This window comes from Gallus gallus, chromosome Z, assembly GCF_016699485.2.
Source record: "Gallus gallus isolate bGalGal1 chromosome Z, bGalGal1.mat.broiler.GRCg7b, whole genome shotgun sequence".
NCBI classification, from domain to species: Eukaryota; Metazoa; Chordata; class Aves; order Galliformes; family Phasianidae; genus Gallus; species Gallus gallus.
The window spans coordinates 28,420,296-28,448,269 of record NC_052572.1 but is presented as its reverse complement, the minus strand read 5'-3'; the positions used below and the strand labels follow the sequence as shown (position 1 = coordinate 28,448,269).

Sequence of the window (27,974 nt, the reverse complement as noted above, 5' to 3'; positions counted from 1 at the left end):
AGTTCTCAAAACCTGGAATTCTGACTTGTTAAAGTAAAAGCTCAAACTGTGCAGACACGGTAGAGAAAACTACTGAAGGAAGCATATGATCTCTAGTTTTGGGGACCATCTTAAATTAGTGAAGGAGTGGTGCTTACTTATTTGATTTAAGAAAGGAAGTGAAATGACCTTAAAACTAACAGTAAAATGAAGACCAGATGAATTACTTAAGCAACTATGGCACAATACTGCTACAGGCTCAAGTTCTGGTTAACTGTTGTGAGGCTGCACTGAATCTTTAAATGCTGAGGGAATGTAGTGAAAAGCTGGAAGCACATTCACACCTTGGGTGATGTTGTTGGGCAAAATGGAATGAATCCAGGTACTGGCTGGCTTCCTGTTCTAGATCCACTTTTTTTTTTTTTTTTTTTTTTAATTTTTATTTTTCCCTGAGATATATTGTATCTCAAGGAGATATCAGACAGTAATCTGAATTGTTTTTATGTAATAATGTGAATCTTAAGAAGGATTCACACGGATACGTTCAATTGAATCCAGTAATCTCATGTCGTACGCGCCTTTCTGCTTGCAGATGTCACCACATACTCTAAACTGTGTCACTTCTTCAAAGTGGGATCGCCCTTATTCCCGGGAAGTGGCAGCATTCCCACTGGTGAGTAAACGATGGAATGTTAGTGATGTGGTAATATATGAATTTGCTTTCTGTTCTGTGGTTTTCTGGTCTGTTGCAGCAGAACTAGTCTGGTAGGAATAAACACTTCAAAGCCATTTTTACCATTACACAGTTTGTGTGAGCTGTACAGCAGTTCTGTAAGTTTTATTTTTCAAGACAAGGAAAAAGGTCTTTAAAAAAAATTTCTACACATGAAGGAAACGTGAACTTGGATTTCTAATGTCAGCACTTGGATATTGGTTATTCTTGGTGGGAAGTGAGTTACAGCTCCAGTCCTTTCAATTTGGGCATACTGCACCAGAACTTCCAAAAACAGAGACCACATTTAATGTTCAGTGCTTTGCTATGAGGAACTTAGAGGAGGGTTTGTTGAGATGGAAAGACAGCATGGGGCAGGCAACACCAATGTGAGCCAGCTACAGAGGACAGACAGAGTGGGGTGCAATGTATCTGATTTCTTGAGAGCACTGTGCAAAATTGCTTCTTCCACAACCTTATCAGGTAACTAAATGCATGTAACTTCTCTCACCTGAAACTGAACCGCACCTACTTTACACCTACGTTATTGCCATGTACTGTTTCAAAGAAGAATAATTTAACTGCATTTAGGAAGTCTGCCACTTTATTCTTATTTTTTTAATATAAATTATTACTGCATTGAAAAGTGCAGGTCTTGATAGTCTCTTTCACTTTTCTTTGGTTTCTGTCTGTTAGCCAGTTATTCAAGGGATCACAGTTTTTGTTTATTCCGTGACTGCTTCTTTGCAAGCTTGGGTTGGAGGACAGAGATGCACTTTTTGGAAAATCTAAATCTTCCTTTAGCTAACTGCCACTTCTGTTATACATACCTGTTGACTTCATGGGATTGGAAATGCACTGGAGGTTTGACTTCACTCTTCAACACTGGTTGTTCTTGAAACTTCAGGTGTCTGTTATGTACACAGTTGCTTAGCACAACAATTAAAATGATGTCTTTTTTTTTATTTTATTTCTGCATTTAGCCTTTTGTGAAGCCTGAAAGCAAGTTTTGGCCCACGATTGCTCGCATTGATGACATATACGGAGACCAACATCTGGTTTGTACCTGCCCACCAATGGAAGCCTATGAATCTCCCTTCTCTGAGCAGAAGAGAGCATCTTCATAACACTGCTTCCAGCTCGAGTTTCTAAGTCCATCAGGATGGCCTTTTCCTCCCAGACCTGATAGGGGATTTATATACTGTGTATATTTTGGATAATCACCACATTCGTTAATTGAATCACCGCTCAGTCAAAATGTAAATACAATCAGTATTGTAGGTGTGAACAAAACGTGTTTGTTCCACAGCAGCTGATGTTGAAGTTGCCTTGATTCAGCATTTTGTCTGCTTTGTGCTAAAGCTTTAACAGTTGACTCCCAGTTTGTGATGTGGCATACAAAATACAGCTACAGAAATTAGAGAAGGTGCAGATGTGTAAAGCTGTAGTAATAAAGATTAACTGCAGGACTAATTGTTTATATTTTGTAAAAACAGATGAAGTAGATTGTTTTAATTTACTTCACGTACTACTGGTAGCATTGCTAATGTTAATATTTCGTGCCGTTTTTTATCTACCAATGTTAGTATTCTAATAAAGTTGGTCAGAATTTAAGTATCATGATCTTTTGAATTTTAACTTTTAAGCTGCTTTTGTATGGAACTGAGGCTTCTGAGACTGAAGTTCTGATTTGTCAGAATTGCCACAGCAGTAACAGATTCTACATTAAGCAAAATGCTGGCAGAGATTGAGATAAATCTGTAATTTTTTAATGATTAGTTTTACATGAGTGGTAACAAACTTACTTTTTTTCTGTATCTCATCCATTTTTCCTTGTAGTTCCATCTAACCCTCTCTTTTTCCAGAGAAAGCATGAGACTACTTCTCTAGTATATTGTGAAGTGCTTAGTCTGAGTTAAATCTTGTCTGACAAAGCATTCTCTTTACATCATTTCTCAAATATCTTGTTCTGGATATTGGTTTTGGTGTACTCAGCTTGCTTTGCTTTGTAAGCCTACACCTTGTGTAAACATTATTCAAAACTCAAGCTCTAGCCATCCAAGACTACTGATGGTGCACTCTGAGACCAGTGTCCTTCTGGTACACATAATGCCATATTCAATTAAGTAGTGAGAACACAAAAGTTAAAGAAGTTAATTTTCTAATCTGTTCCAAGTAATGTTTCTATAAAACCTAGCTCTCTAGTTACACTGACAGTGCAGTTGACACTAAAGAAGTGCATTTGGAGCAATGTGGGTGCTGGTCTGTGCAGGTTGAGTTGTGTTTAACACAAGTGGGCTCTGAGCAGTGACAGCCTCATATGGCCATGTGAAGCAGGATTTGGTGAATCAGGAAGTAGGAAACACACAAGAAAGCATGGCATCTTACAACCAGGAACTACACAACCTCTTCATGAAGGTGTGCACGCAGACATGACAGGGGGTCTCTGAAGGGACACAAACAAGGATAGTGCTTACAGCAGCAGCTCAAGTAATGCACTTCTGGGTCTCTTCAGTTTTGGCTTTGCAACCTTTACATTACTTACCTTAGGACTTCCATGTGGAATTAGTTAAATAGAAAAAACTGAATGACAGATGATAGGAGTGGCTTCCACTAAAGGAAGGTTGGGCTAGGTTGATCTGCACATACGTCCCAAAACATCTACATAGGGAGAGAATATTAGAATTTTCTAATGTAGAATCTACTATCAAAAGAGGCATTTTTTCAGGCTACTGATGTAGCACGGGGGCAGGGGGAGAGAGAAAAAGATATGAAACACCAAAACACTGCTATAAGCACCACTTGCAGTGTGAGGAAGGGACAGGCATTCTGACCTACCAAGCTAACTCCACAAAGCCTTCCCAAACTACTAATTTTTGGTAAAGACACTTTGATGGTGCCTGATGGTGTCTGCTAACTGTGTCTATTACTGTAGAGAGAGTTAAAAAAAATTTTTACACATTTGTATCAAGTGATGAAATCCCCACTGTTGTCTTTAAACTGACAAATCTGCAGCTGATGGTAAATTAGCAGTGAACTCAATCACAGTGAAGTAATTAACAGAAGTCAGAAATAACCACATTTCCTAGAAGACAAGATTTACTAATTGTTCTGCATTAAAAATAAGTTTTTATAAGATCAGCCTTGGAAACATAAATCTGAACTACTCACCTAGAAATAACCATTCACATATAATAAATACTAAAAATGCTACCAACATTCATGTCAGGCTGGGGCATGAATTAAAAACCATGTGTTCCTATGCACAGTTTTAAAAGCTTTCTCTCAGGAAAAAAAAAAGCATCTCTGCTTACTGCAAAAATGCATACCATCATTACAGAGGTTGGATTACATCTGTTTCCCCATAAAATGCTGAGCTACCACTTTGTAAAACACAGAAGTTCAACAGGATAGAATACTGTTTACAGGTCTTATAAAGCGTATGCTTAATACTAATTCACCTACGGAACAAAGATCCTCATTCTAATAAGCACAGAAAAAGCCAAACTGTTCATCTGCACCTATGCACTTGATTTTTGTTAGATTATGACAGATACTACCAAAGTTTGGGATGCTACTGGATTCCTGAGGAGAAAGGGGGGGAGGGTAAGGAGAGAGAGAAGTTCATTTGAATGACGTGAGTAGGTTGTTAAACTGACTTTTGGCCATGAAAAAAGCCAAACAGCACCAACATCTGAGCCAGTGGTTGGTTATGGATGACCAGAGGGCAGTACCCAACTGCACCAGGCTGTGGGCAGAGAAGCACGTGGAGTGCAACCCAGCACCAGCCTTCCTTCAGACCGATGCTCAGCAGAAACCACAGCAACCCTCTGACAGCTGCTGCTGTACAAGAGCATAGATGTTGGGTTGTTCTTTTCGTAACATTTTTTTTATCACTAATAAATGAAAGGAATATAAAGCCTAGAAAAAAAAAGCCACCCACCTAAAGAAAGGATGTAGTAATCTGGAAAAAAAAATCTGCTATAAAAATATAATTTACATAAGAGGATAATAGTGAAAACAAAATTAGCAATTTTTCTGAATCATAAAATATTTAATAAGGTATATTTTGGGGGATATATTGTATATAAAATTTCAGATCACAATATGAAGCGATTTGAACCCTCTCCAAGCTAGCACTGCCTTCAATGCTGTGTAGATGTATTGCCACTGATACAAGACCTACTAAAAGCATACAGTTTAACTAATACAGAAGTGGCAGTTCTTTATATGAAATATTTTTTACACAACTAGAGTGTCTTGAATACCCTCTTTAAGTGCAAAAAACACAGATCACTTTACACTAATGCAGCAACAATGCATTCATATTGTTCTCATTAGTCATTAGTAGTCAACTTGCATAAGATACAAGAAAAGCACAATGAAGCTCACAAAAATAGACTAAAAATCAGCCTGTTCTTGCAAAAAAATACAGCATAATGGAAGAAAAAGACAAAAAAGGATTATGCACACCACATAATTTGCTGTTCTTTAATCCAGCTGGCTTAAGTGCTGTTTCTGTTTTTTGCTGTTTTTGTGGGGTTTTGTTTTGGTTTTGTTTTTTTTCTTTCTTTTTCTTTCTTTTTTTTCTTTTTTTTTTTTTGTAAATCAAACCACACGGACCAGGCACAACTATTATTCAGGAGGCAGTGTGTAGCTAAAAATTCACTAACTTTTTGTCATCCCCATAATTTATTTTCCTCTGTCCTGAGGTAGTTACAAAAAAACAAATCATAAATCAAGCATCAGCTAGACCAGTGGGAGCTGAAGCTTTTCATTTTTTTCTTTAAAAACTATTCATTAACTGGCCCAAACTACCCTTGATGTTAAAAGACAGCTGAGAATTAAGAGATCGCACTACACCAAAAAGATGGCTATGAGGGGAAGAGGGTGAGCTGCTTCAAAATGTGACAACATATTGAGTCCCATCAAGCTGGCTGGTCCACTGCTGAATTTCCCACGTTTATTCTCCTTAACTGTCTATAAAGTCACTGGGAGGAGTTCAGAAGGATCTGAGCACATCATCGTCCTTTGCTGTAACCAGGGAAGAACTGGTCCAACAGGGTCTGCAGTATCTTGTTAGGAACCATGGTGTAGCTCTTCCCCAGGTCATAGCGGCAGGCAGGGCAGGTGAAGACCTCAGCTCTGAAGGAGCGCTGTAAACAGCTCTAGGACAGACAAAGAAGAGGAGTGAATTGTGGGATCTTTCTTTTATACTGACAGCTTCCTCAGCAAAAAATAAGGAGTTACTATAAACCAAAGACACAATTTTCCGTACTTCCAGAAAAAGGATGAAGTAATTACCAAGCCCCTTGGTACCTTGCCTATGTGACTAAAGTGATCTAAGAGAAGAACTTTGAAACAGGGAGCATGGGAAGGATTAGAAGACAACACTGCTGACATTCCCATTCATGTCTTCCTGTGAATCAGGGCCACAACTGCAGCTGTTTCCTAGCATCCTTGTCAGACAGCAACTCTACTGGACACATTCCCATCAAGCTGAAGGTGAATGTATATACAGGTTGTAGTGCTTAAGACAACCTCCATCCACCTCATCTGATAAGGCTCAGTTATGCCTTAAGAACATATTCAGAGTGATACAGTAGTTTCTAATTAGCCCAAATAATTTTCTGGTATTTACTCTGCATCCTTTAAACAACTCTTGGTTAAAATGTTAAGCATCTTTAGGATCTGTCTTTAATTCCTTAACTACAAAAAGTTCCTTTACTGCTACTCTATCAACATCTGACTCCTTGGCCAAAAAAACTCCTAACATACCTCCTCTGATCACAATGGAATGACAGAAATGCTAAACCCAACTCGTTGTGTCTGGGTTTATACTAAGCGCACTTCACTCTTTATTACATAAAATTAAGATTACACAGCAATCACTGAAGGCAAACATGCAGCAAGTTGCTGCTCAGAATGCTAGGCAATAATTATCGTCTTTCTAAAACACATTTTGGCTCCAGTGTCTGGAGTCTCAGAGCCAAGAAGACAGCCCAGAGCACAACCAAGCTTATTCTTACTTTACAGACGTTGTGGAGGCACTCTGTTGTCACTGGCTGGTAAACCAGCTCCTGGCAGCAGACACACATAAAGGATTGTTCCAGTTTCTTCAGAAAATTCTAATGTAGGGCAAAGGAATAAAAAAAACCAAACTATTAAAAGGCATGCCAAAAAAAAAAAAAAAACCCACAAACAAAAAGTATTTTTACTTTAACTATACATGTTATATATAAAACTACATTGCCCAACTTTGGTAATTGCTATATACATTTAAACTGCTTATGAATTTTTGTGTGAAATTCAACTCTCAGATCTAAGCTGAGGAAATGATAAAATTGATTTGCCTCTGAAAATGTGTGAAATGCATGGATTAACTCACAGGACTCTTGTGTAACCCTGCTGTTGTTCCCTTCCCAAACTTACTTACCAGTAAGTAAAAAGATTACAGAATTATTGCAAGTTGCTAAGCTTCATTTATAAAATGGTTAGATATAGCTTCACTCTGCAAAGTGACTGCTTACACTGCAGCTCTTCTAGAGTAGTCTTCAAGATTCAGTCAACACTGAATTACCTTCCAGAGACAATCAGCATTAAGTGTATATTGATAAGATACAAAAAGGGCATTTTCACACCCTCTGGTGCTGTTATCTGCATTTAGCGTACATTTACTACACCTCTACATACAGCATCTTCCTTCTTTCCATCAGAATAAAATTCTAGCTACATCTCTATTCACATTTAATTAAAACAGTTGATGGTTTCCACCAGAAAGCTGTCATAGTAGCTACCCAATGTTAGCAGTGGTTCCTATTGCCTTTAGTGGCAATCAAATGGAAATCTTACTAAAACAATGGGTATGAATTTGTAGAAAAGTGACTTTTCAGTAACTCAAGTGCTCTTAGATTGCCGTTTTCTCCTTTTTGAAACCATGCATCTCTACTGCTTATGGACAATTTTCAGCTGAAATTCTTTTCAGTCATTACAGACACTGAATAGAAAACAGACAAAAGGTTCTAACTTTATAATATGAGGAAAAAAGCACGTTCAATGCTTTTTGGAAAAGAAAATCTCTACTTCAGAGGTGCCAAGCTAGTCATCAACAGCAGACCCTACAAGGACTTGGTATTAGATTGCTACAGCTATAACAATATTTTCTTCAAATCAAAGCTTTACAAATAAAAACAATACTAGAAACGATCTGTATTCAGCAACCATTTAACAAGCAAATTATGTTTTAAGAGAGACTAAAGATTTCTGCTAGCACTCCAAGGAAAAGTAAAAAATAAAAAAATCTAAGCGTGCAGCAAACATACTGGTCCTTCCTTAAGAGAAGCAAGTACTTCATCCCACAGTTTCTGGTTCATACAGTCTTCTCTAATCAGCCATTGCTGTTCTTGGGTCAGCTGAAAAGCTTCTCCTTTCCCTCCATCTCCCATTCTCATGGCTTTAGGTGTATTTGTAGGTTCCTCAATACCTGCTTAAGATGATGACCATCAAACACAGTAATATCATTGTGTTAGTCTAAATTAATAAAAGCGAAGGCAAAACTGATTCTAAAAGGGAATAAATGAACTACACCTATAAAATGTGTCAATCAAGTGCCTACTCAAACTCACGTCAGCTCAGCATTGCTTTGGGCTGCACAGACATTTGTCCATTTTCCTACCGAGCTTTAAGTAAAAAGGCTTTACAAGTACTAAAATAAAATCTTAGGATCCCTAGGCTGCTACTTTGTTATAGAATATGCACTACAATTTACATTAGTATTCCAAATAACTTCATGCTTCTGCGAAGCTTTTATGCTATTGACTCAATAAACACAACATGTCAGACTTCGCTGCTGAAAGCTAAAAAATGAAAAGAAATACCATCATCAATTGTCCTTTTCTGGTTTCCATTACTCTGGCTGGTTGGCTCCTGTTTCACAGTTTGCTTTTTAACCTTATCTTTCTTCTCCTTACTAGCCATGGCTTCCAAATAACCTTCTGGGTACTAAAATAAAAAGCACAGATTTAAAACAAAACCCACTGGCATACACAAATTCCCAAATATGAACAAGACTAATTTCTAAAAGACTGTAAAATCCTATGACAACATATTGAAATAATTAAAAAATAATTTTAAAGTAGTGTCTGTTTTCCAGAAATTGTAGCCAAGCTAAAGGATCTAATCTAGACTGAACTGTATTAAAAAGAAACTGACAGTTAAATCGATGCCCTTCTAATGGCGTATGCTAAAAAGTGTAGCCAGCAGACTGAAGTAGTTTGTCCTCCCCCTCTGTTCTGCCCCATTGAGGCCAGGACAGAATTGTGTCTAGTCCCAGGCTCTTTAGCTCAAAGCAGTCAGGGTAATATTCTAGAGAAAGTCCAGTTGAGGTCCACAGAGATGATGACGGGACTGGAGCTCCCTTGTGTGCGACCTGAGACTTCAGCTTGGAGAAGGGAAGGCCGAGGGGGGTATTTTAATCATGCTTACAAATATCTAAAGGGCAAGAATCAAGTGGATGGAGCCAGGCTATTTCAGTGGTGACCAGCAACAGCACAAGGGATACCAAGGATAAACTGGAAAACAGGAATTTACATACAAACATGAGGAAAAACTTATTTGAGGGTGACAAAGCACTGGAACAAGTTCTCCGGAGATCCTGTGGAGCCTCCTTCTTTGTAGATGTTCAAAATCTGCCCAGAAGATTTCCTGTGCAAACTAGTCTGTGGAACCTACTTTAGAATGGGGGTTGGACTCAATGATCTTCAAATATCCCTTCCAGCTTCTATGATTCTATGAACTACAAAAAGTTTTCTCCAAAGGCAAAGTTGAATATGATGATACATAATATGATAAACCTTTGCCTTGATAAGAAAAGAAACCGTAGTGATTTTTTCCACCTTTCATGGATTCTACGAGGCCTGAGTCTTTATGGGCTAGCTTATTTTTGCATCTGAAATAAAATAGCCATACAAACTCCTCAGCTACACATAGAGAAAAACATACCAGTGCACATATTTTTTGATTTCTCAGACGGACTCAACCGTAAGAACAATTACTTAAAAAAAATCTGTCCAGGACAATTATCACTGGATTCAAACTCACAATTTATATATATACACACACATATATACAGGATATATATACATGTATATACAATGCATATACATATATATAGCATATATATATACTGTGCATATATATATGTGTGTGTGTGTATTTCACTGCTAAGACAGAAAAATTCATTCACAATTCCTCCTGCTTTGTCCGTTTAGAAGGATTTTTCCAGTCTTTAGATAATTGCGTGTGTGTGTGTATTTTGTAGGTATCTGATTTTGTCACTGTGAAGTACAGGAAAAAAATAGGGATTTAATATAACTGATTTCTATTTCTGGAATTTGTTTACTTGAATTGAGGAAAAAAGAAAACAAAATAGTTCTGCGATCCTGACTCGAACCTGTACACTCAAACCCAGTTTCTTTGTCCTCTCCATTCCTTCAGAAGTCCAAGGCGCAGGCTCAACGTCATCTCTCCTCAGAAGATAGCGCCAAACTAAAAAGCCACATTTTCCAATTTCTGGCCAATATTTCACCACCTACAGAAAAACATAGAATTTCTGCTATTATTTTACCGTAAGCCAAATGTGTGTGTTTACTCCCACTTGAATTATACAAAAAGAAAGAAAAAAGGAGAGAGAAAACTAAGTCAAACATTGTTATAAAGCATCTCTCCCACTACCTGCAAAAGTTTTTTGAATTTGATAAACACAGTTCTACCTATTTCAGATGCTGATAAGATTCCAAATGTCTAAAAAGCTAGAGCACAATTGGAAGGAGTGAGGAAATTATCTGACTTCCATTGGCAAATATCATTTGGTAAGCAGATGTATAGCTTACATATTCAAGTTCATATAATCTATTATGGATTACATTCTATTATCACTACTCTGACTAATTTCACTTCTTTGCAGGGTGAACTATGGCTAAAATGCTGTCTTGGAGTTAAAAGAATTCTTTAAGTAATAACAAAGAATGTACAATGTAAGACATGCAAGACTTTCTAAAATTGCTCTAGAAAAATGTTATGCTGTACCCAGAAGAAATCAAAATACCTTGTAAATGCCATCATATCTGTTGCCTTCTTCTGGGGCATATTTGCTGATCCGTCGTCCTTTTGAACTACGCACCACTCTCACTGGCTTACCAGCTCTCCAGTTCTTAGACTCTGCCCCATTTTTATCATCCAATGGAGCATCACAGTTAAGGGCCAATGCCCTAAAAACAGATATATCAAATTGCTTCATGCAAAATATTTCTGGGTAATAATGTAATTGTATCATATCTGTTTCTTTTATTTATTTATGCTTTATCAAGCAGCACAGAACTTTTAAGTATAATCTCCAACAACTGAAGAACTGACGGAAGCAATAAGTTACATGTACCATTAAAAAAAAAGCAAAAGGAACACAAAATATCTTGCCGCCAATGGTCAAGATGAAAATTCATATTATATACGTAAATGCAACAAAAAGTCCTCCTTTCAGATTCAATATCCTTCATTTTTAAACATAACTCTTTCCGGGATAGCATTAAGAGAAATTACAAATAAAGGAAAATGTTGTCATTATTTCCCAATAACAGCAGAGTTTTAGACTTTTTAAGCACAAGCATAAAAATAATGAATGCCACGAAAATGCAATATAGAAAAAAGTACCAAAACTATCCAATAATCCCTATGTAACTGAAGTTCCTCACATAACATATAAACTGGTTAGAATAGGAGTTAAATAACAGCAGCTAACTCAAAGACGAGCATTTTATCCTTTATCATTTTATCCATCATCTATATTTCTGGGCTTGTTCAGCCTGGAAAAGAAAAGGCTCACGGGAGACCTCATTGTGGCCTTCCAGTACTTGAAAGCAGCCTATGAACAGGAGGGGGCTGACTTTTTACACAGCCTAATAGTGATAAGACAAGGGGGAACAGTGTTTAACTATAAGAGGGGAAATTTAGGTTAGATGTTAGGAGGAAATTCTTTATTCAGAGGGCAATGAGGCACTGGTACAGGCTGCCTGGAGAGGTTGTTGATGCCCAATCTCTGGGAGCACTCAAGGCCAGATGGGGCCCTGGGAAGCCTGAGGTGGTTAGGGGCAGCCCTGCCCATGGCTGGGCTTCTAAAATATTCATATGAAACCACGTATCTCAGAACAGAAGAAACAATAAGTAGCACTGGTATAAATCCAAAATCTATGTCCTAAACAACAGCAAGACAGATGTACATACTGTAGATTATAAACATGTTTCTTTTATATAAAAAAACAAAGCTTAAAAAAAAAAAAAAAGAAAAATATCTGACAAGCAAAAACCAAATCTGATCTCACTACATGGAATCACAATAATCCTGTGCACCAAAGTGCCTGAGAACTTTCATTGAAATCAGTAATGGAGAGGCAGCACCTTGCTATACTCTGTAAGCATAGCATGGAAAATAATGCTGCAAAGCCTCAAAGCTTTGTCAGTGTATATTCTACCTGCTGAAAGCAGAGAAATGCTTTTAATTCTATTCCTGAAAGGAATTTTGCTCTGTTTGTTGAAAATGCTTGTAAACTCATTGCTTAAACCTTCCATCTTCCTTCCTTCCTTGTTGTGGTTCACATCACGTTTTCTCTCTCTCCTCTCCTTTCCTCCCTTTCTCAGCATCCAAGTCTGGCTTTTCCTCTTTCTCGTCTAAATGCCACCAAAAAACCAGAAAGAATTCCTCCCTGCTCTGCTTGACAGCAGCACATCACATCAAAAAGGAAGCCTAGCAAACAAATGTCTCAGTCAGCCCTAGCACCTCACAGTTGTTATGTGGTCAGCTACTTAACAGATATTATGCACTTATATTCACGTAGACTTTTTAAAGGGTACAAAAATACTTAAAGTGGATGTCTAAATAATCTCTTTGGATACAAATGCTCCTTTTCAAGCATTGTTTTGAATAACACAGCACCTTAACTCCTTGTTTGTTTTTTTTTTTTTTTTTCTGCAAAACTACAATGGAAGTACAGACTAACTATGAAAGATTATTTTTACCAAGCGAAAATGAGCATTCTCTCTTCATACTTAACCTTCTTAAATCAGTCTGATAGAAACATCTGGAATAATCTGGAAGTTCTACCCAAGAGTTTTGACACACTTCTCTAACTTAAAACAAGGCCCCCTGAAGAAAATGTTGGGACAATTTCAACCAGAGACATGGCTAATAGCTGTGACAATAACACAACTGCCCACTTCATTCAGATGCAAATATTTCTTGAAACCAACAGAATATAATGCTTGATGAAGCACCTCCTTAGCAGCAAGAGGCATCGGTTTTCACAAAGCAGCATGTACAACAAAGAACAAAATAAATTTCACAGAAAGTCCTTTCTAGTTAAAGCACTACAGCAAAGGTTTTGGAATGCTTCCTAATTTTATTTGCAAAACTTACCTATTCATGTGTGTTAATGTCTGATCAAATGAATGTTCTCCAATCCTTTTGTTGCCAGAAAGATCTCTACCTCCACTCCCAGTGTAAGTGAATTCATCTCCTCGATCCTGTACAAGAAGATTATCCTTGGTTTTAACACTCCAAATTTCCAAATTGAAGCAAAATAAATAAAAAAATAAATAAATAATAAAAACGTGACTTCATTTGCTCTACTTACTCTGACAGCTAAAATATATACTCCAAGATATAGAAACCCATGTTTTCCAGTTCACTACCACTGTGCTACAATACTTGCAAAAATCCTCATTAGAAAAAATTGCCTGCCTTGAAAAAATTGACATTTACAGCTTTTTAAAAAATTATTCTTAAAAATAAAATATTTCTTTAATGACACATTCTAGCAAGTGGTGCAGCACTAAGTAGAGCCTTCTTTTAGTTTACAAGAATATAGTGCTTGCAAAATACATCATAAACAGCTTGGAGAGATCACTTCAGCTTGTGCAAGGGGCTGAGTTCTACTAAGTCAGAGCCATGTGTACTTAAATTCAAGTTAGATGGTTTAGTATATAAATAGTTCCAGATGTTCTGAACTAGTGAGGTTAAAACCATTTAGATTCATATTTTAAGCTGAGGCAGTTATGTAGTAGAATTCCTAGAGAGAATTTTCTTTAAATTCAAGAGAGGTTGATCAACCACTCTTCTGCCATCTTCTGCCATGTACAAAAGGAATGATCAAAACCAAATTATTCTTCAGGAAATATATCACGGAAATTCACATCACCCTGCAAAAGGTCAAGAATTTCTAGAAAGATAAAGATAAAATAATATTTCATGGAGGCACAAATTTTGTAAAAAGCATGAATCAATAGTATAAGGCAAATACTACATAGGAAAGTAAAGTTTCTATGAATTTTTGCAGTAACATTCTGAACAACTCAGTCAATTTCTTAACACTGTTAAAAGCCTGACATTATTATGGACCCATTGCTATACTGTTACAGATATTTCATGGCTGACAATAGCAGAAAAATGGAAAATTGGCAATAGAAATGTTGGTCATGCAAGGCCATAAATTAATTATACAAATGATCTATATATCTCATCTGTGTAGGGAAAACCCTCCAAAAATTCAGCTGCAGTATTAGAGTATTTCACTTCAAGATTAATCCAGATGTAAAAAAAACATGTGCTATCATCAAGTTGGAAAAAAAACAAACCCTCTAAACCTAAGAAAGATATTGTATAAACTCTAGTTTACCCTTTCCTAAAACAGTCCACTTATCTGTGCTCAATGAATCTCCAAAAACAAACAAAAAACAACAAGCAAACAAAAAACAACTAGAAGTAGAATTCTGTTGTACAAGGAAAATATATGAAACAATTTCAAAAGAATGAAAGACTAAAAAGACAAGAGGGATTTACTAAGCAAGAATGTGAAATAAACTGCATATAAAGAGATATTACAGAATTGAGTTGTTTGGTCTTTTGTCAATGATTGCTAAACAAATAATGGCAAAAGAAATGTGAAGATGACACAAAGATGATTGTGATGATAATAATAATAACAGAGATGGATTTGCTTGATGAATACGCCCATCGTAAGAACTGAATAAGAAGTTTTTGCAAAGTTAAGGAAACCAAATTGATATATTCAGCCAAGGTGTGTTTCTACATACAGAATTAGAATGTTATTTTCATTCTTATTTTATTTCCTGCATTTAAATAAATGATTAACATCATAAGAATTAACTTCATTAGTTTTCAGGCAAAATGAAGTCCTGCATGAAACTCATAGCTTGATAAAATGGAAAAACTAAGACTAGTACAGTTATACTGTTCTTTCAGAATTTTATGAAGGGAATGGACTGATGATACTAATGTAGCTAACATTTCCTTGAAAATATATGAATAGAGCAAGAAAGAATCTCAGTACATTAGTTGTTCATAATCAGAACCCATGTGACACAATGTAAAATTAGATTAAATAATGGAAATTAACATTGCCAATGCTTAGTAAAACGCCATTTGGCTCATTTTTTTAATATTTAATGCTGTCCAAGAAACATGCTGTCTGTAGTTCTGTTCTCGTAGAATTCTGTGAGAAAAAAGGTCTTTGTCCATACTAAGGTAAGGACATATATTACATACCTTAATTACCTAAGGTATTCTTACAGAAAACAGTAATTTCCATTTTCAAAATTGTTTTTCAACATTTTTAAACATTCTTCAGTGTTTTAGAAACAACCAAATGAACTTTGGAAAAGCATGAATAGGAGCAGAACTAGCAAAGGTTCTACACCCAATGAGAAAAGAAGCAGACAAATAGGTAGGTAAGACTACTATGACAGGCACAGTTCTAACAGTCAAACTTGACAGGAAGGATCTCTGCAACAAACTAAGGATTATCAAAATGTGAAAATAATTCTGGATATAACACAGGTACAGACAGGACAATGAAATTCAGAAAATGATACCAGAAATGTGTTTTTTAGCATTAGCACCTTGTATGGACTGGTAGTCAACAATATGGAATAACAGAAAAGGTGGACAGAAGAGTGTCATAGAATAGGAGCTGTTGTGCAAATTTGAAACGCCAGTAATAAGTGAGTGGTGAAGCTACTGTCCAACAGATTATGTCAAGTACATCCTTAGTATCAGAGGTAGCAAGAGTGGGTGAATAACAATTAGGAGTGAGAAGAAATATATTTGGTGTCTATCGTATAATGAGATACTTGAACTGTCCCACATTACATCTGAGTTACAAGCTGGTACCAAACTAGTTGGACCCTGAAACCTCGAAAACAAGACAGCATTTGAAAACAGCAGGTTACATTGCATCAGACATGAGGTTTTCAGCTCTTTATTCAATCCAGGTGACAGATAGACTCTCAGTGTAAAGGCTATAATGAACTTGTTATGTTAGATTCTCAGCAGTGTAAAACAGGGGAGAGAAAATCTGCAAGAAACTGTTCCCTTGGTAACATAGCATGGAAAGATAATTAAAAAAAAAATTGTTTAGGGCATGACTTCTCTCTTTCAGGAAAGCTCACACTGGGTTCAAGCAATCCAGGTAAGACTTGCAATAAATAAATAACACAGCTGTATACCACACTTATTTCTAGGTAACCTGTTAGTCATGATAGTCTTTAGGTACAAAACATCTTTTCTCACATTTGGATTTAAAGCCTTTTAAGTTTGCAACACAGTACAGTACCAGCACTGTGTCTCTACCACCAATGGAACTGCTCCAGTGTATTCTGAAATAATTTTTAGAATCATGAATTCTTAAAGAATTCTCATAATTTCTTCAGCTAATGTTCCCATTATGGTTGCTAATTAAGACTTGAAAGCTAATGAAGACTGTATCTTTAACAGGTAATCAATGTAGCATCACTAAAATCCAAGAAACATGAGCGAGACTAACAAGCATATATTTTCCATTCATTTAATTAAGAACGAGGTGAAGCTTCACACAAAAGTTAATTTCAAACAATGCTCATTTCACAAGCTATGACTGTACCCCTTTTCAAGCTTGAAGTCAAATCCTTTACCTCACTACTGCAGGGCACTCAGAACAGCCCAACTTGAGCACAGTTGCAGACAAGCCTGGGTAAATAGAATCTTAAGTTTCCAATGGCATAGCATAAAAATGACATTATCTGAAAACCAGACAACTATTTTCTATAATGAATTTTTGCAATTATTTTACTCCAATAGCGAACAGTTCATTTAGACACAAGAAGAGAATTAACATGGCACATTAGCAGACTGCATAAATAGTACATAAATAAAGGTTATAACCCTACAATAAGATAATTTTTTGAAGTGCATTTGTTTCTCAATCTTGTGAAAACTTACACACAAGTTAACTATGTCATATTGTTGCAATTCAAATAAGAGCTGCCACTCTTTCATTCTTTACATACAATAAAGTAACTAGAAGTGAGCAGATTTTATCTAAATTTGCATTTAAAATTTTCAATGTAGGAAAGAGGATACTTATTTTATATAGTTTTATTTTTCTATTCTTGTAGGAGTTTTATTTTAACCTTTTTGCAAAAGACAGGTGAAATGAAAGTAAACTGGAAATTAAATTTTGGGATATGAAAAGAAAGAACTGAAGAAGAATGCACCTGGGAATAAAAATTATTTCCCTTGCACCTTAGTTCAGAAACTGAAAAACAAACAAACAAAAAACAAAAAACAAACAGAACACACACACACAAAACAAACAAACAAACAAAAAGCCTGACATTCACATGCATTTTTAGGTATTACTTGTAATATATCTCCCCAACTGTTCTTTTTGAAAAATATGTATGCCACCAAGGCTGTGGTAGTATCTAAATGTCTGTAAAACCCATATTATCACAATGCCACTTTGTTGAACTGGAAAAGGCATGCAAACGATTCAAATAACAATGTTAACTGATTAATGATAGCTGCAGGAATAAGGGAACATCAGTATCAATACCAAAACAAACAACACCAAAAACCACAACTCAAAGCAAATAAATATCTTCAGCATACCAAGAAAGCAGCTACAGTTACTGATCATATTCTTAGGATTCACCAGTTAAGGGTCCTAGAGCTTGGGTTGGGGTTGACTCAAAGAAAATATTAAAATACCCCAACACTAAGTACCTCCTCCCATGACTGGCTCAACCAAAAAGACATCTACAGAGGCAATATCCTGCAGCAGCATCAGAAGGTAGGTGCTGTTGGCAAAAAATACCTTACACTCTGATGCTATTTCAGATGCTTATTTCTTTCTCCAATACCTTTCTCCTGGTATGCATGTTGTCAAAACAACAGATTGCTTACTGCTTTATCCTTCCCCTGATGCATGATTCAAAATCCCACCCATGGAAGAGATCTGAAGGAAAGGATGTACCTTGTATAAACATTATCCAGTTGCAGAGAACAGTGACCTATTCTTAAAGAAATGTTTGTAAATGTCATGAGAAGAAAACTGGACACAGTTACTGTTTGGTTTAGCAACACAATTGCTTTTTGTTGCTCTATTTATACGTTAACACCGAAGTACAAAATTTTTCAGCAACTTTTAAGTATGACAATAAAAGTTTCTGAGACTTTCCCAAGAACTTCTGAAAGCATCTACTAGTAGGGGTCAAAAGCCATCAAAACTTCATGGAATCTTCCATAGAAACTTTTCATTCTTGCTTCTTTAAAATAAACACATTACATAAACAAATCCAAAGAATGAGGCAACTCATATCTTACTTAAAAGCAATAAAAAATTTAATATGTCTACATAAAATGTAAAACTTGCACTTAATTTTTAAATAAGACCAAATGCAGACCCTGAAAGCATACTGAAATTTAACTACCTTATATGATGTTAAATTTGGCTTAATTTTTTTGCTTAAGCGGACACATACACATAAGCATTCCCTAATAAATACAGATATTTCTCCTCAGAAAACTGAAAACTTTTGACTTGTTACCAGGGGTCATTCTTCTCACAGTCATATCTGTATAGGCAGGAAGGCTCATAATCCTCTATTTTTACACACATTAGTGTATTAGAACAGCAAAATCATTGCTTCAATAAACGACATACCACTTCATCTTCAAATCCTCCAGCTAATACAAGTGAATAAGCTCCATCATTACTGCGTCCATGAATTCCACCCACATGTGGTCTGTGAACACCTGCTTCGCTCACCTGGTAACAGAAAAACAGCAGTTTCTAATATTTTTATCCAAATAATCAGTCATGTACAGTCACTTTTAACAGTGAACTTTCTGCTTAAAAATTTGTATAGGGGTATCTGTGTAAACTGTTAATGTAAGACTGTCATTAAAGGTGAGAATTTCATTTGTTTTCAGTGAAGAAAAGCCAGAAGTAAGGACACCTAAAAAATGGAAGGACAATGTACGGCAGAAGTGACACTGGAAGGTGAAAATATATACTTTCTTATTTGGGAAAATCTTCCATTATTCTTTCCATAAGCAGTATTTAAGCCTGGACTTACTGCTACAGCCCACTTGCACAGCCATTTAGAAAAATTCAAAGAAGATAGAGATCTGCCAGTTTGGAAACACTGTGTATTTGTTTATTACAGAAGGTCACAGTGACCTGTGTAAAGATTACTGCGTCAGTGTACCACTGAAGTAATACGCTACTTACTAATTTGTGACCAACTCAGAGGAATACTATCACGCAGCCTAATGAAAAAGAAGAAGTCATTGCAATAAAGTATAGCTCATAGCCAACCAGGATTACTCTCAGGTTATGAATATGCAACTAAGCTGCAACCAGACCACCTGAGAGCTGCTGTTGTAACATAAACCTTCAACATCAATAAAGCCTGCTGGGATACACTTCCCACAGAAATTTATGTATTAACCATATCTTTGCTATTTTCAAATTAAATTTTAAAAACTCTTCGTGAATTAACAAGAGGATAGCATAGTTTTCTCAGTTTATTATTATTTAAATTTACAAATAATAGAAGTAAGACTCCCAGTAGAAAAGCAATTAGGATCCTTCTTCATATCTGTTCCTTCAAATCTAGGCTTCATCTGTTTCTAATTCCATCCCTCTCAATCCTGTAGCCTTTTTTCCATTCAGTATAGTTAAGCAACTTCTGTAAGAGTTCACATTCTTTTGGTACAGTCTCGTACATTCATCATGCTACAACAGATCAGATAAAATGTCCAGATGGCAAAAAATGCTGTTTCTAACAACAGATAAGAGAAGGCAGCTGTGCACAGTATGAAAAATATGCATGGATACAATGATACTTCCGTGTACAGTTTCTCAGCATCTAGCTTTCTGTGGCTCTGGCTTCCTAAACTTAAAAATTCTCGAATCCATAGTACCTAAGAGAGAAGAGTACTGCTTGTCTTATGAACTATAACTAGCTTGTTCTATTTGAATCACGCACCTGATCTTTGCTCTGATGAACCCTCTTCTGTATTACGGAAGTATGTATGAATATTGTTCCATAATGATGCCTTTTATACAGTATTACTTCATTTTACAAACTTCATCTCCATAGCATTGTTTTAGCTAACTTCAAGTATGAAAAGTCTTTTTCAGTTGATTTAAAACCATTTCATTCCTTTAATAGTTCTGATTGTTGTTGATGATAGTATCTGCTATTTTCCTAGTCCTTCCTTTCATCATATTTTAATTCTTGATTTGCTTTTTTTTTTAAATCATCACTACTGGCATTAAGAAAGCATATTTTCAAAACTAGCTATTAAAAGAACTCTTTCCTAAATAATAATGAGGAAAGTAGCTGAAAGCCCAATACAATTAATACAAAGTTAAAACTGTTCCCCACCCCATGTTTACTATGCATGACAACTTAGTACTCTCACCTAACTTTATCAGTTATTTGCCAGTTTTTCCAGATTACTTATGTGCATACTGAATAAAAAGACCTCACTATCTCGCTCCTCTTTCCTGCTGTATCAAACATCCTTTCATTCATTCCTCCCTCCCTTCTTTCATTTCCACGACTTATCAAATTAAATTTAGGTTTCTGGTAGGTGATTCACCCCAAAGATGAATTCTGGTAAGTAATTCATGCCAAAGATGCTCTTCAGATGCTCTCTCCAGAAGCAATACTTAGTCAAATTCCTTCTAGGGAAAAGAGAGTTTGTGTCATGAAAAACTAAGCAAATAAAAAATAAACTACAGTCTCTGAATTCTCATAGATACGCTGAGACAAACCTGTTTCTTATGAAGAATACTGGTCATGTGAGAAATATTTAAGTGCAATTTAAATGCCTATGTAGAAAACATTTCAATCCTTTTTTTTTTTTTTTTTTTTTTTTAGATTAAGTAAAATGGTTTGGTTTGTACAAAAATTAAATGATTAAGTACAGGTGGTAATTGCTTTTTGCTCTCTACTACACATCCACATATATACACAAAATCATCATACTTCGCTCAAGGTTCTGACAAAAGCAGGTATCTAATTCTGTTCTTTTTCCCTACTAGCATTAGAATGATCCAGAAATGATCAACTATTGTGTCACCAATGGAACTTCTAACAGAAATATGAATTCTTTAATTATAACTTTATTTATAAATATTATAAATACAAATATTTTTAAGTTAAATTATAACTTTAATTACTGCTGAAGCAGTGAAAAAACTTGGTTTTGAGATTTTCAGTTTGCACTGTTGACTTTAGAAGCTTCTTGTTACCTGATTTTAGAAACTTCTCTTATTTATGAAACCATGCTTAATCTGGAAACTAGTAAAAATATAACTACTTTAATTCCTTTCACAAAAATAAAAAAATAAAAAAAAATCTTCAAACACAGGAGAGGTCAACAAAATATCCCAAAGAATGAAAATGGCATTTACCTCTTATTAAATTACTCTTAAAATCACTGGGATAATGAGCAGAATAATTTTACTGTACAAAATCAGTTCATAATAATCTTTGTACTGACAGTAATATTCACATCAAGGTGAGAAAGAATCAATTAGTTTAGTTTTCAACTTCATCATTCTGGTTTCTATCAAGAAAAGAAACCAAAAACTGTTGCCATATGGAAAATATATGCTGCAAATCTTATCAGCCTTAAAACTTGCACAACCTCCCAAATCCTGAATTTTTCAGACAGTATGAAGACACCTCAACTGGAGAAAAACTCTGTTAAGTGTTTTTTTCTAACAGTTTAATAATAAAACATTTCTCTTCTTCTCATAAGAAAGCAGGTTATGAAAGGTTCAGAAAACAAATCAGGAGAAGCTTGTCATGCTCCTCCTTAAGTACAGAAAAAAAACATCTTTCTATTCTTTCATATATTATGGAAAAAACTCAGTTATCATCCACAGCACATGCAAGAGACAAAGAGACAGAGACAAAAAAAAACCTATTTGCTTTATTTTGTCCTGGTGACAGTTATCAATTTAAACTTCTGTTAAGGTCAAACTCATATATTATTATTCTTACTTCAGCTACAGATAATGTTGAAACAACATACCTGAACTCTGAATTTCCAAGTTGTCCCAACGGGAACACCAGGTATGGGCCCATAATGATTTGAAGGAACAATAGTGCATTCCTTAGTGCGACCAACACAGGCCATGCCCTAAAAACACATCCGACAGAATGAATTAGTATGATAATATTGAAGCTTAGTTGCAAAACGAGATGCAGATGTTAGGAAATCTAATCATTGTAACAAAGACATATATTTCAATGCATTAAGAATTGTTAAAAGGAATGTTTTAAGTAATGTGTGCTTACAGTTTTTTGGGGGGGTTGGGAGTTGTTGTTCTTTTTGCTTTTACCTCTAGTCAACTTAATAATTCTTCCACCTCTTTAGCTGTCAATAGATAGTGGGCAGGATTCAACATGGTCTTATCGTCTGTGCAACCCAGTACTGAATTTTGTGTAGTGCATATATATTTACAGATGTAGCACATACATGAACAATTAGAGTAATAGCTATTTCTAAAATACACTCTACCTTGCCCCAGTCTCTCTGGCTTTCAGTACTGGCAGATGGCATCTTTGCTTTCTTTTTACTCTGTTTGAGCTTTTCTCCAGCCTTTACAACTTCATTAGAATCATTTTTGCAGGAAGGACAATACCTAAAAAAATGGTTTTAGTAAATTCTCAATTACTTCATAATAATGGCAATACATTTCCTGTAGCCAAAATAGTGTCAATCGGTTTATCTCAGCTGAATATTTCAAGCTAGCAAATATACACCACTCTCAAGCAGTTGAAGCCTGCAGCAAAAAAGAGAACCCAACATGAACAAACACTGTGAACTTTAAAATAGGGCATTTCAATATTTTTTGAAGGTAGAGTGTTAGAGGCAATACATTTCTCTATTTTTTCTCACATGATGCGTGAGATATCCCACGTTTCCTATATTCTCTTTTCATGTTCTCCTCTTATTCAGACCAAGTAAAGAAGATAGCCAAGACTAGAGTATGCTACTGACCAGTAGTTATGGCTTGTTTGTATGTCCTGCCCACTCTACCCTTATTTTCTGCTTCCACTGCCCTACATTTCATTATAGACAGCTAAATGTGAAACAGAGCCAGGAAACCCTGTAATGTGTAGACAGACAGACAGACACACACACGGATACATATTGCCTGGCGACCCTGCATACAGCAGGGGGGTTGAAACTTGATGATCACCGTGGTCCTTTTCAACCAAGGCCATTCTATGATTCTATGACATGCACACACACACGCACAATCCTACCCCACAATGCCTAAGGCACTTGAAATATAGCACTGGAACTCACTCCAACTAACACAAAGCCAACCTGGTAGGAAAGAAGGAGATAGCAGTATGTAGTGACTACAGCAGAGAGAGAAAAACAGTACACTCGTCCTGTTACTTTTTCTAATAATGTTTTCATCCCACTCCAAGAATGCCAGTGCAAAGGCAACTGTCCATGTTTCCTGCTGTTATAGGCTAAGTTTGGCATGTATGCCTTAGTGGAAGAAACCTGACCTTAACAGCCAATTGATAACCTAACTTAGATGACTCCCACTACTACCATCGTTACAGCTACTATTTCTACTGCTACCACTGTTTTGAATTTATCAATGAACTTTTGCATTTGGTTATGAACAGGAGGGTTAACGACCAACATCCACAGGAACAGCCTTCACTATTAAAAGTGTTGAACCATTAAGATAATGAAACTACGTTGATAAAAAGGAACAAAAAATAATACAAGATGCTGAATTTCTCTATCACTAAAACTCTGACTGATAGTATAGTTGTCTGAAAAAAAGCATGCAGTAGCCACCTTCAAAGTAGGAGTATCTCCTCTGTGAAGACAGGCTGAGAGAGCTGGGGCTTGTTCAGCCTGGAAAAGAGAAGGCTCTGTGGAAACCTGATAGTGGCAGCTCAAAAGGGGAGCTGCAAGGAAGAAGGGAAAGACTCTTTATCAGAGTCTATTGTGACAGGACAAAGGGAAATTGTTCCAAACTAAAAGACAGAAGATTTAAACTGGACATAAGGAGAAATTTTTTTAGTGTAGTGTAGATAAGTGTAGTGAAGCATTGTAACAGGTTGCCCAAATTGGTGGTAGCTGCCCCATTCATGGAGACAATCAAGCCAGGCTATATGGGGCTCTGAGCAATCTAGTCTACTTGTAGGCGTCCCTGTCACTGCAGGGAGTTGGACTAGATGACCTTCAAGGGTCTCTTCCAACTCAAACAACTCTGTGTGTGATTATGTGTGATAACATAAGTTCACAAGGTTAACAATGACATTCTCTGCTTCATGGTAGGGTAACCATACTACCTTCATACTTTTTACACTGAAGTTTGTATGTAATATTAAATAGTGTATAGCATCAGTGCTAAACTGATAATCTCCTCTCTGAAAAAGAACCTTATAATCATTTTCCAAAGCACAGATTTAATACCCTGCAGGTAGTTAGCCAAATTTTTCCACTTCTAAAGTAAACTGGATTAACCACAGAGTTAAGAATCACACAGCCATCACCCTTTGCTAGTATGAAAGAATACTAGACAGTCTTTAAGGTCCCTTCCAACCCAAGCCATTCTATGATTCCAAGAAGTTGTGAGGACACAGACATCCTCTTTGACAGGAGACACTGTTTTGCCAAGTGTAACTGCACAGCTTCTACTGAACCAATCATTAAGACTGCAGAGGGCTGGTATCACTAAGTATCTCAAAATTAACAGTAAAAGAGACAACATCTTCCTAACAGTACCGCTCCCGCCCAATGATTTAATTCACAGATGCAGCAATTTATTTACTTAAATAAATCTTAAGGTTCATATTGTTACAAAGCAAACAAAATACAGTTAAAATGCTTGATAGCCTTTTTGCAAGATATTTTATATGAATACTGTATCTCACATTATATGAATTAAGCTCCAACTACTTTGGAAATTCATAATCTATTGGCAAGAAATGTTAGCAAAAAGGTCTAAACTTGCACTTAAGCCACGACCATAAAGGTCATGTTGTCTGTCAATTCAATTTCTCTATCATCATGTATGGAAGAGATCATGCTCTGTATGGAAAAAAAAAAAAAAAACTATGCTATTTATTTATGGTCATGCTATTGGAAGCCAGTAGGGAGATCTGAAAAGTAATTGCAACACTGAAAAAAACGTGCATTCTTCAACTTTTTTTGTAACACTCTGAAGTAGTTAGGGTAACTCCTAAGAACATCTCATAAGAAGCTTTTGAAGAATGGGTGCTAGTGAATGTCAGAGCAGTAATAACTAATCAGAACAATCATTTGAGGAACTCAGCTGGCCATGAGAAAGAATCTTAGCACTCTAGAATTTGACACCAGTGGCTGGTGATATTTCAGCATTAGTAAACCAATTAGTAAGTGCACTGCGCATTTGAAGATGCAGGAGAAACTGGTGAGAATAAATTGTTCTCAGAGTAGAACAAATGATTTGGGGGTTTTGTGGGAGGGGGGCCATATATAATTGAAACATATAAATATATTTTTTTTATCAGAAACTTTATCATGACTCATTATTGCTGAAGTACTGGATAAGAGCGGAAGAATGCATGGACTAAACATTATGAATGTAATCAAAGAACTTCCCGGCTGATATGCCCAGAAGTTAAGCACTATTAGGTAAGAACAGTGTCTAAGGACTGCACTAAATAAAAAAAAACACTTGCATGTTGAGAACGGTTTCCAACACATGACATCAACTCATAAATGCTGGCAATTAGTAGGAAACAAGATGTCATGCACAGAAGAGCAATCTGCCCTGACGGCAGCAAACTTGGAGACGCTTAGGATTAATATGCTGCATAATAAACACTGCTGCATAAACAAACTGTCATTTTGCATAGGAAAGAAGTGGAAAGTACACAGGCAATATTGAAATAAATGCTATTTTTAGTTCCAACAACCTATATGTATTTCCAGAAGGTACTGAAAATACTTTTAGATAGTGTTTCAAGAGAGCAATTCCTCCAACAAACAGTGAATACAATCCTACTCAATGAAGCAATTTCACAGGACAAAGATAACAAAAGTATCTGTGATGCCAAGTGTATGCACTGATAAACACCTACCAGTGTTAGCAGTCACACTTGCTTAATCACACATCAGCATAAACACTGAAGTAGCTCCTTAAAAATGCAGTGCCACAGAAAACAGGCACAGCATTAGACACTTACCAATACACAAACCTACTTTGAACGTGGCATCCACTACAGCATAATAAACTGAGATATTTATTTCCAGAGAATGTTGAAACTTCCACACCACTTAATGGATTTTTTGGGTGAAGTGTACAGTTCCTCAAAGATTAATCACAAGGCCCAAAAACATTCCATAAAATGTTATCTGTTGACATCTTAGACATTTAATGATGTCTACATAACGGAAAACTTTATTAGAATGAAGTTCTATTTAACAGTCATTTATAAAGGATTAGCATCTCATCTAAACCACAGACAGGTTAAAAAATATGAATAGTATAAATTGTAGATAGCTAATAAGACAAAAAAATGGCACAGCCCAAGATAATGGGCTGCTACTGGCTCCATGCAGACTAACTTCAAAATACAAAAATCTTGATTTGACAATGTGAGTTAGCTTTGTTTTCCTGCTGACTGAGTCAGAGACAGTAGAAATGGAGAACGGCAAGCTGGTGGATCTCCTACAGTAGGAGAAAGGAATGGGGTAGAGGCAATCAGAAGATAGCGGAATGTCACAGCACAGGGCCAGTAACAGGATTAGAGGATGAAGGAAAAGAGAAAGATGAGGAAACTGAGTTGTTCAAGGAGGAGTTTGAACAACATTAAAAGGCAAGGGAACAATCACTGCAGATAAATACAATCAGGTCAGGCAATATAATAATGATAAAACAAATAAAATTAACATATCAGTTTTTTAAACCCAGTAACGAGAATTAAAGCTTACTACTAATCCTTTATGAATGAATTTTAAAAAAAAAGTATCTTGACAGAAAACATAATATATTTATATTAAGTGGATAGGTGAAAAACAGAATTATAAATATTTTTCAGTTCTTTCCCTCATGAGGTGCAAATAACAAAGAGGTACCTTGCGCAGAATGGTAACATAGATAAGTAAATCATCCTTGTATATTTACCAGTCCTCATCTTCTGGTATCTTGCTTAAGGGAGGGTTCAGGCAGTATATATGATAAGCCATATTACATTCATCACACAGGAGTTGCATGTGAGCATCCTGTTTTCCTCCACACAAATAACACGAACAAAACCGGCATTCCTTATCTGGATCAGCCCTACAGTGCTTGCACTCAGGGCCACTTTTTCCTGTCAAAAACAAAGAAAAAGTCAAATGCCATGTATCCTAGATAACAGTATTACTGTAGCAATAGGAAACAATTATTTCTGCACTTGAACACCACCCTCTTGAAAATGAATTCTTTCCACACAATTCATTTTATTTGACTATCCAGGCTAAAGGGATGTCTTCTTCACATAAACAAGTAGCACTGAGAATGCCCAAAGAGCTTCTCTTTTTTTCTCTCCCCACTAGCCCATCACGTCTCAGCACCCCCAAGATGCCACCTGCATACTCTCCCTGCAGACAGAACCTTGCACAGTCTTTAGTTGGAGAATTCTTAAACATAGCCATGAAGAATCTGCAACTAGGTAATTGCTAACAACCAAATAAAGAAAAAAACTACAATCTAAGACAGCTGTTTTCCCCTTAAAACTAAGTTTAGAATTGCACAGAACAATCAACTGTCTAAGTTCATAAGCACCCCAAAATCATCAGTTGTTCACAATAGTGGTTTAGTTTACACATAAAGAAGCACTAACTTTCTGTTTCAGCTCATTTGGA

General features: G+C 36.1%; 2 protein-coding genes across 4 annotated transcripts in view; one reads left to right on the top strand and one right to left on the bottom strand.

Annotated features, from left to right (window-relative positions):
- GLDC (glycine decarboxylase) overlaps positions 1-2,305 on the top strand; it is a 38,021-nt gene extending 35,716 nt beyond the window's left edge. Inside the window, exons 24-25 of the mRNA NM_204322.3 lie at positions 572-652; positions 1,675-2,305. Of these exons, the coding sequence (NP_989653.3) occupies positions 572-652; positions 1,675-1,818 (225 nt within the window). The 3' untranslated portion in view covers positions 1,819-2,305. The remainder of the gene's footprint in view (positions 1-571; positions 653-1,674) is intronic.
- Positions 2,306-4,724: 2,419 nt separating this feature from the next.
- The window catches only part of UHRF2 (ubiquitin like with PHD and ring finger domains 2), an 82,339-nt gene continuing 59,089 nt past the window's right edge, over positions 4,725-27,974 (bottom strand). For 2 of the 3 annotated variants that reach the window (XM_004949077.5, XM_040656582.2), the window contains 11 exons: positions 27,253-27,439; positions 22,623-22,746; positions 22,134-22,241; positions 18,742-18,846; positions 13,158-13,264; positions 10,797-10,959; positions 10,143-10,280; positions 8,569-8,692; positions 8,014-8,177; positions 6,721-6,819; positions 4,725-5,859 (listed from right to left, as the gene is read on the bottom strand). In XM_004949077.5, coding sequence (XP_004949134.1) covers positions 5,713-5,859; positions 6,721-6,819; positions 8,014-8,177; positions 8,569-8,692; positions 10,143-10,280; positions 10,797-10,959; positions 13,158-13,264; positions 18,742-18,846; positions 22,134-22,241; positions 22,623-22,746; positions 27,253-27,439 — 1,466 coding nt within the window. In that variant the 3' untranslated portion in view covers positions 4,725-5,712. The remainder of the gene's footprint in view (positions 5,860-6,720; positions 6,820-8,013; positions 8,178-8,568; positions 8,693-10,142; positions 10,281-10,796; positions 10,960-13,157; positions 13,265-18,741; positions 18,847-22,133; positions 22,242-22,622; positions 22,747-27,252; positions 27,440-27,974) is intronic. The other variant, XM_003643002.6, reaches the window with a different exon arrangement.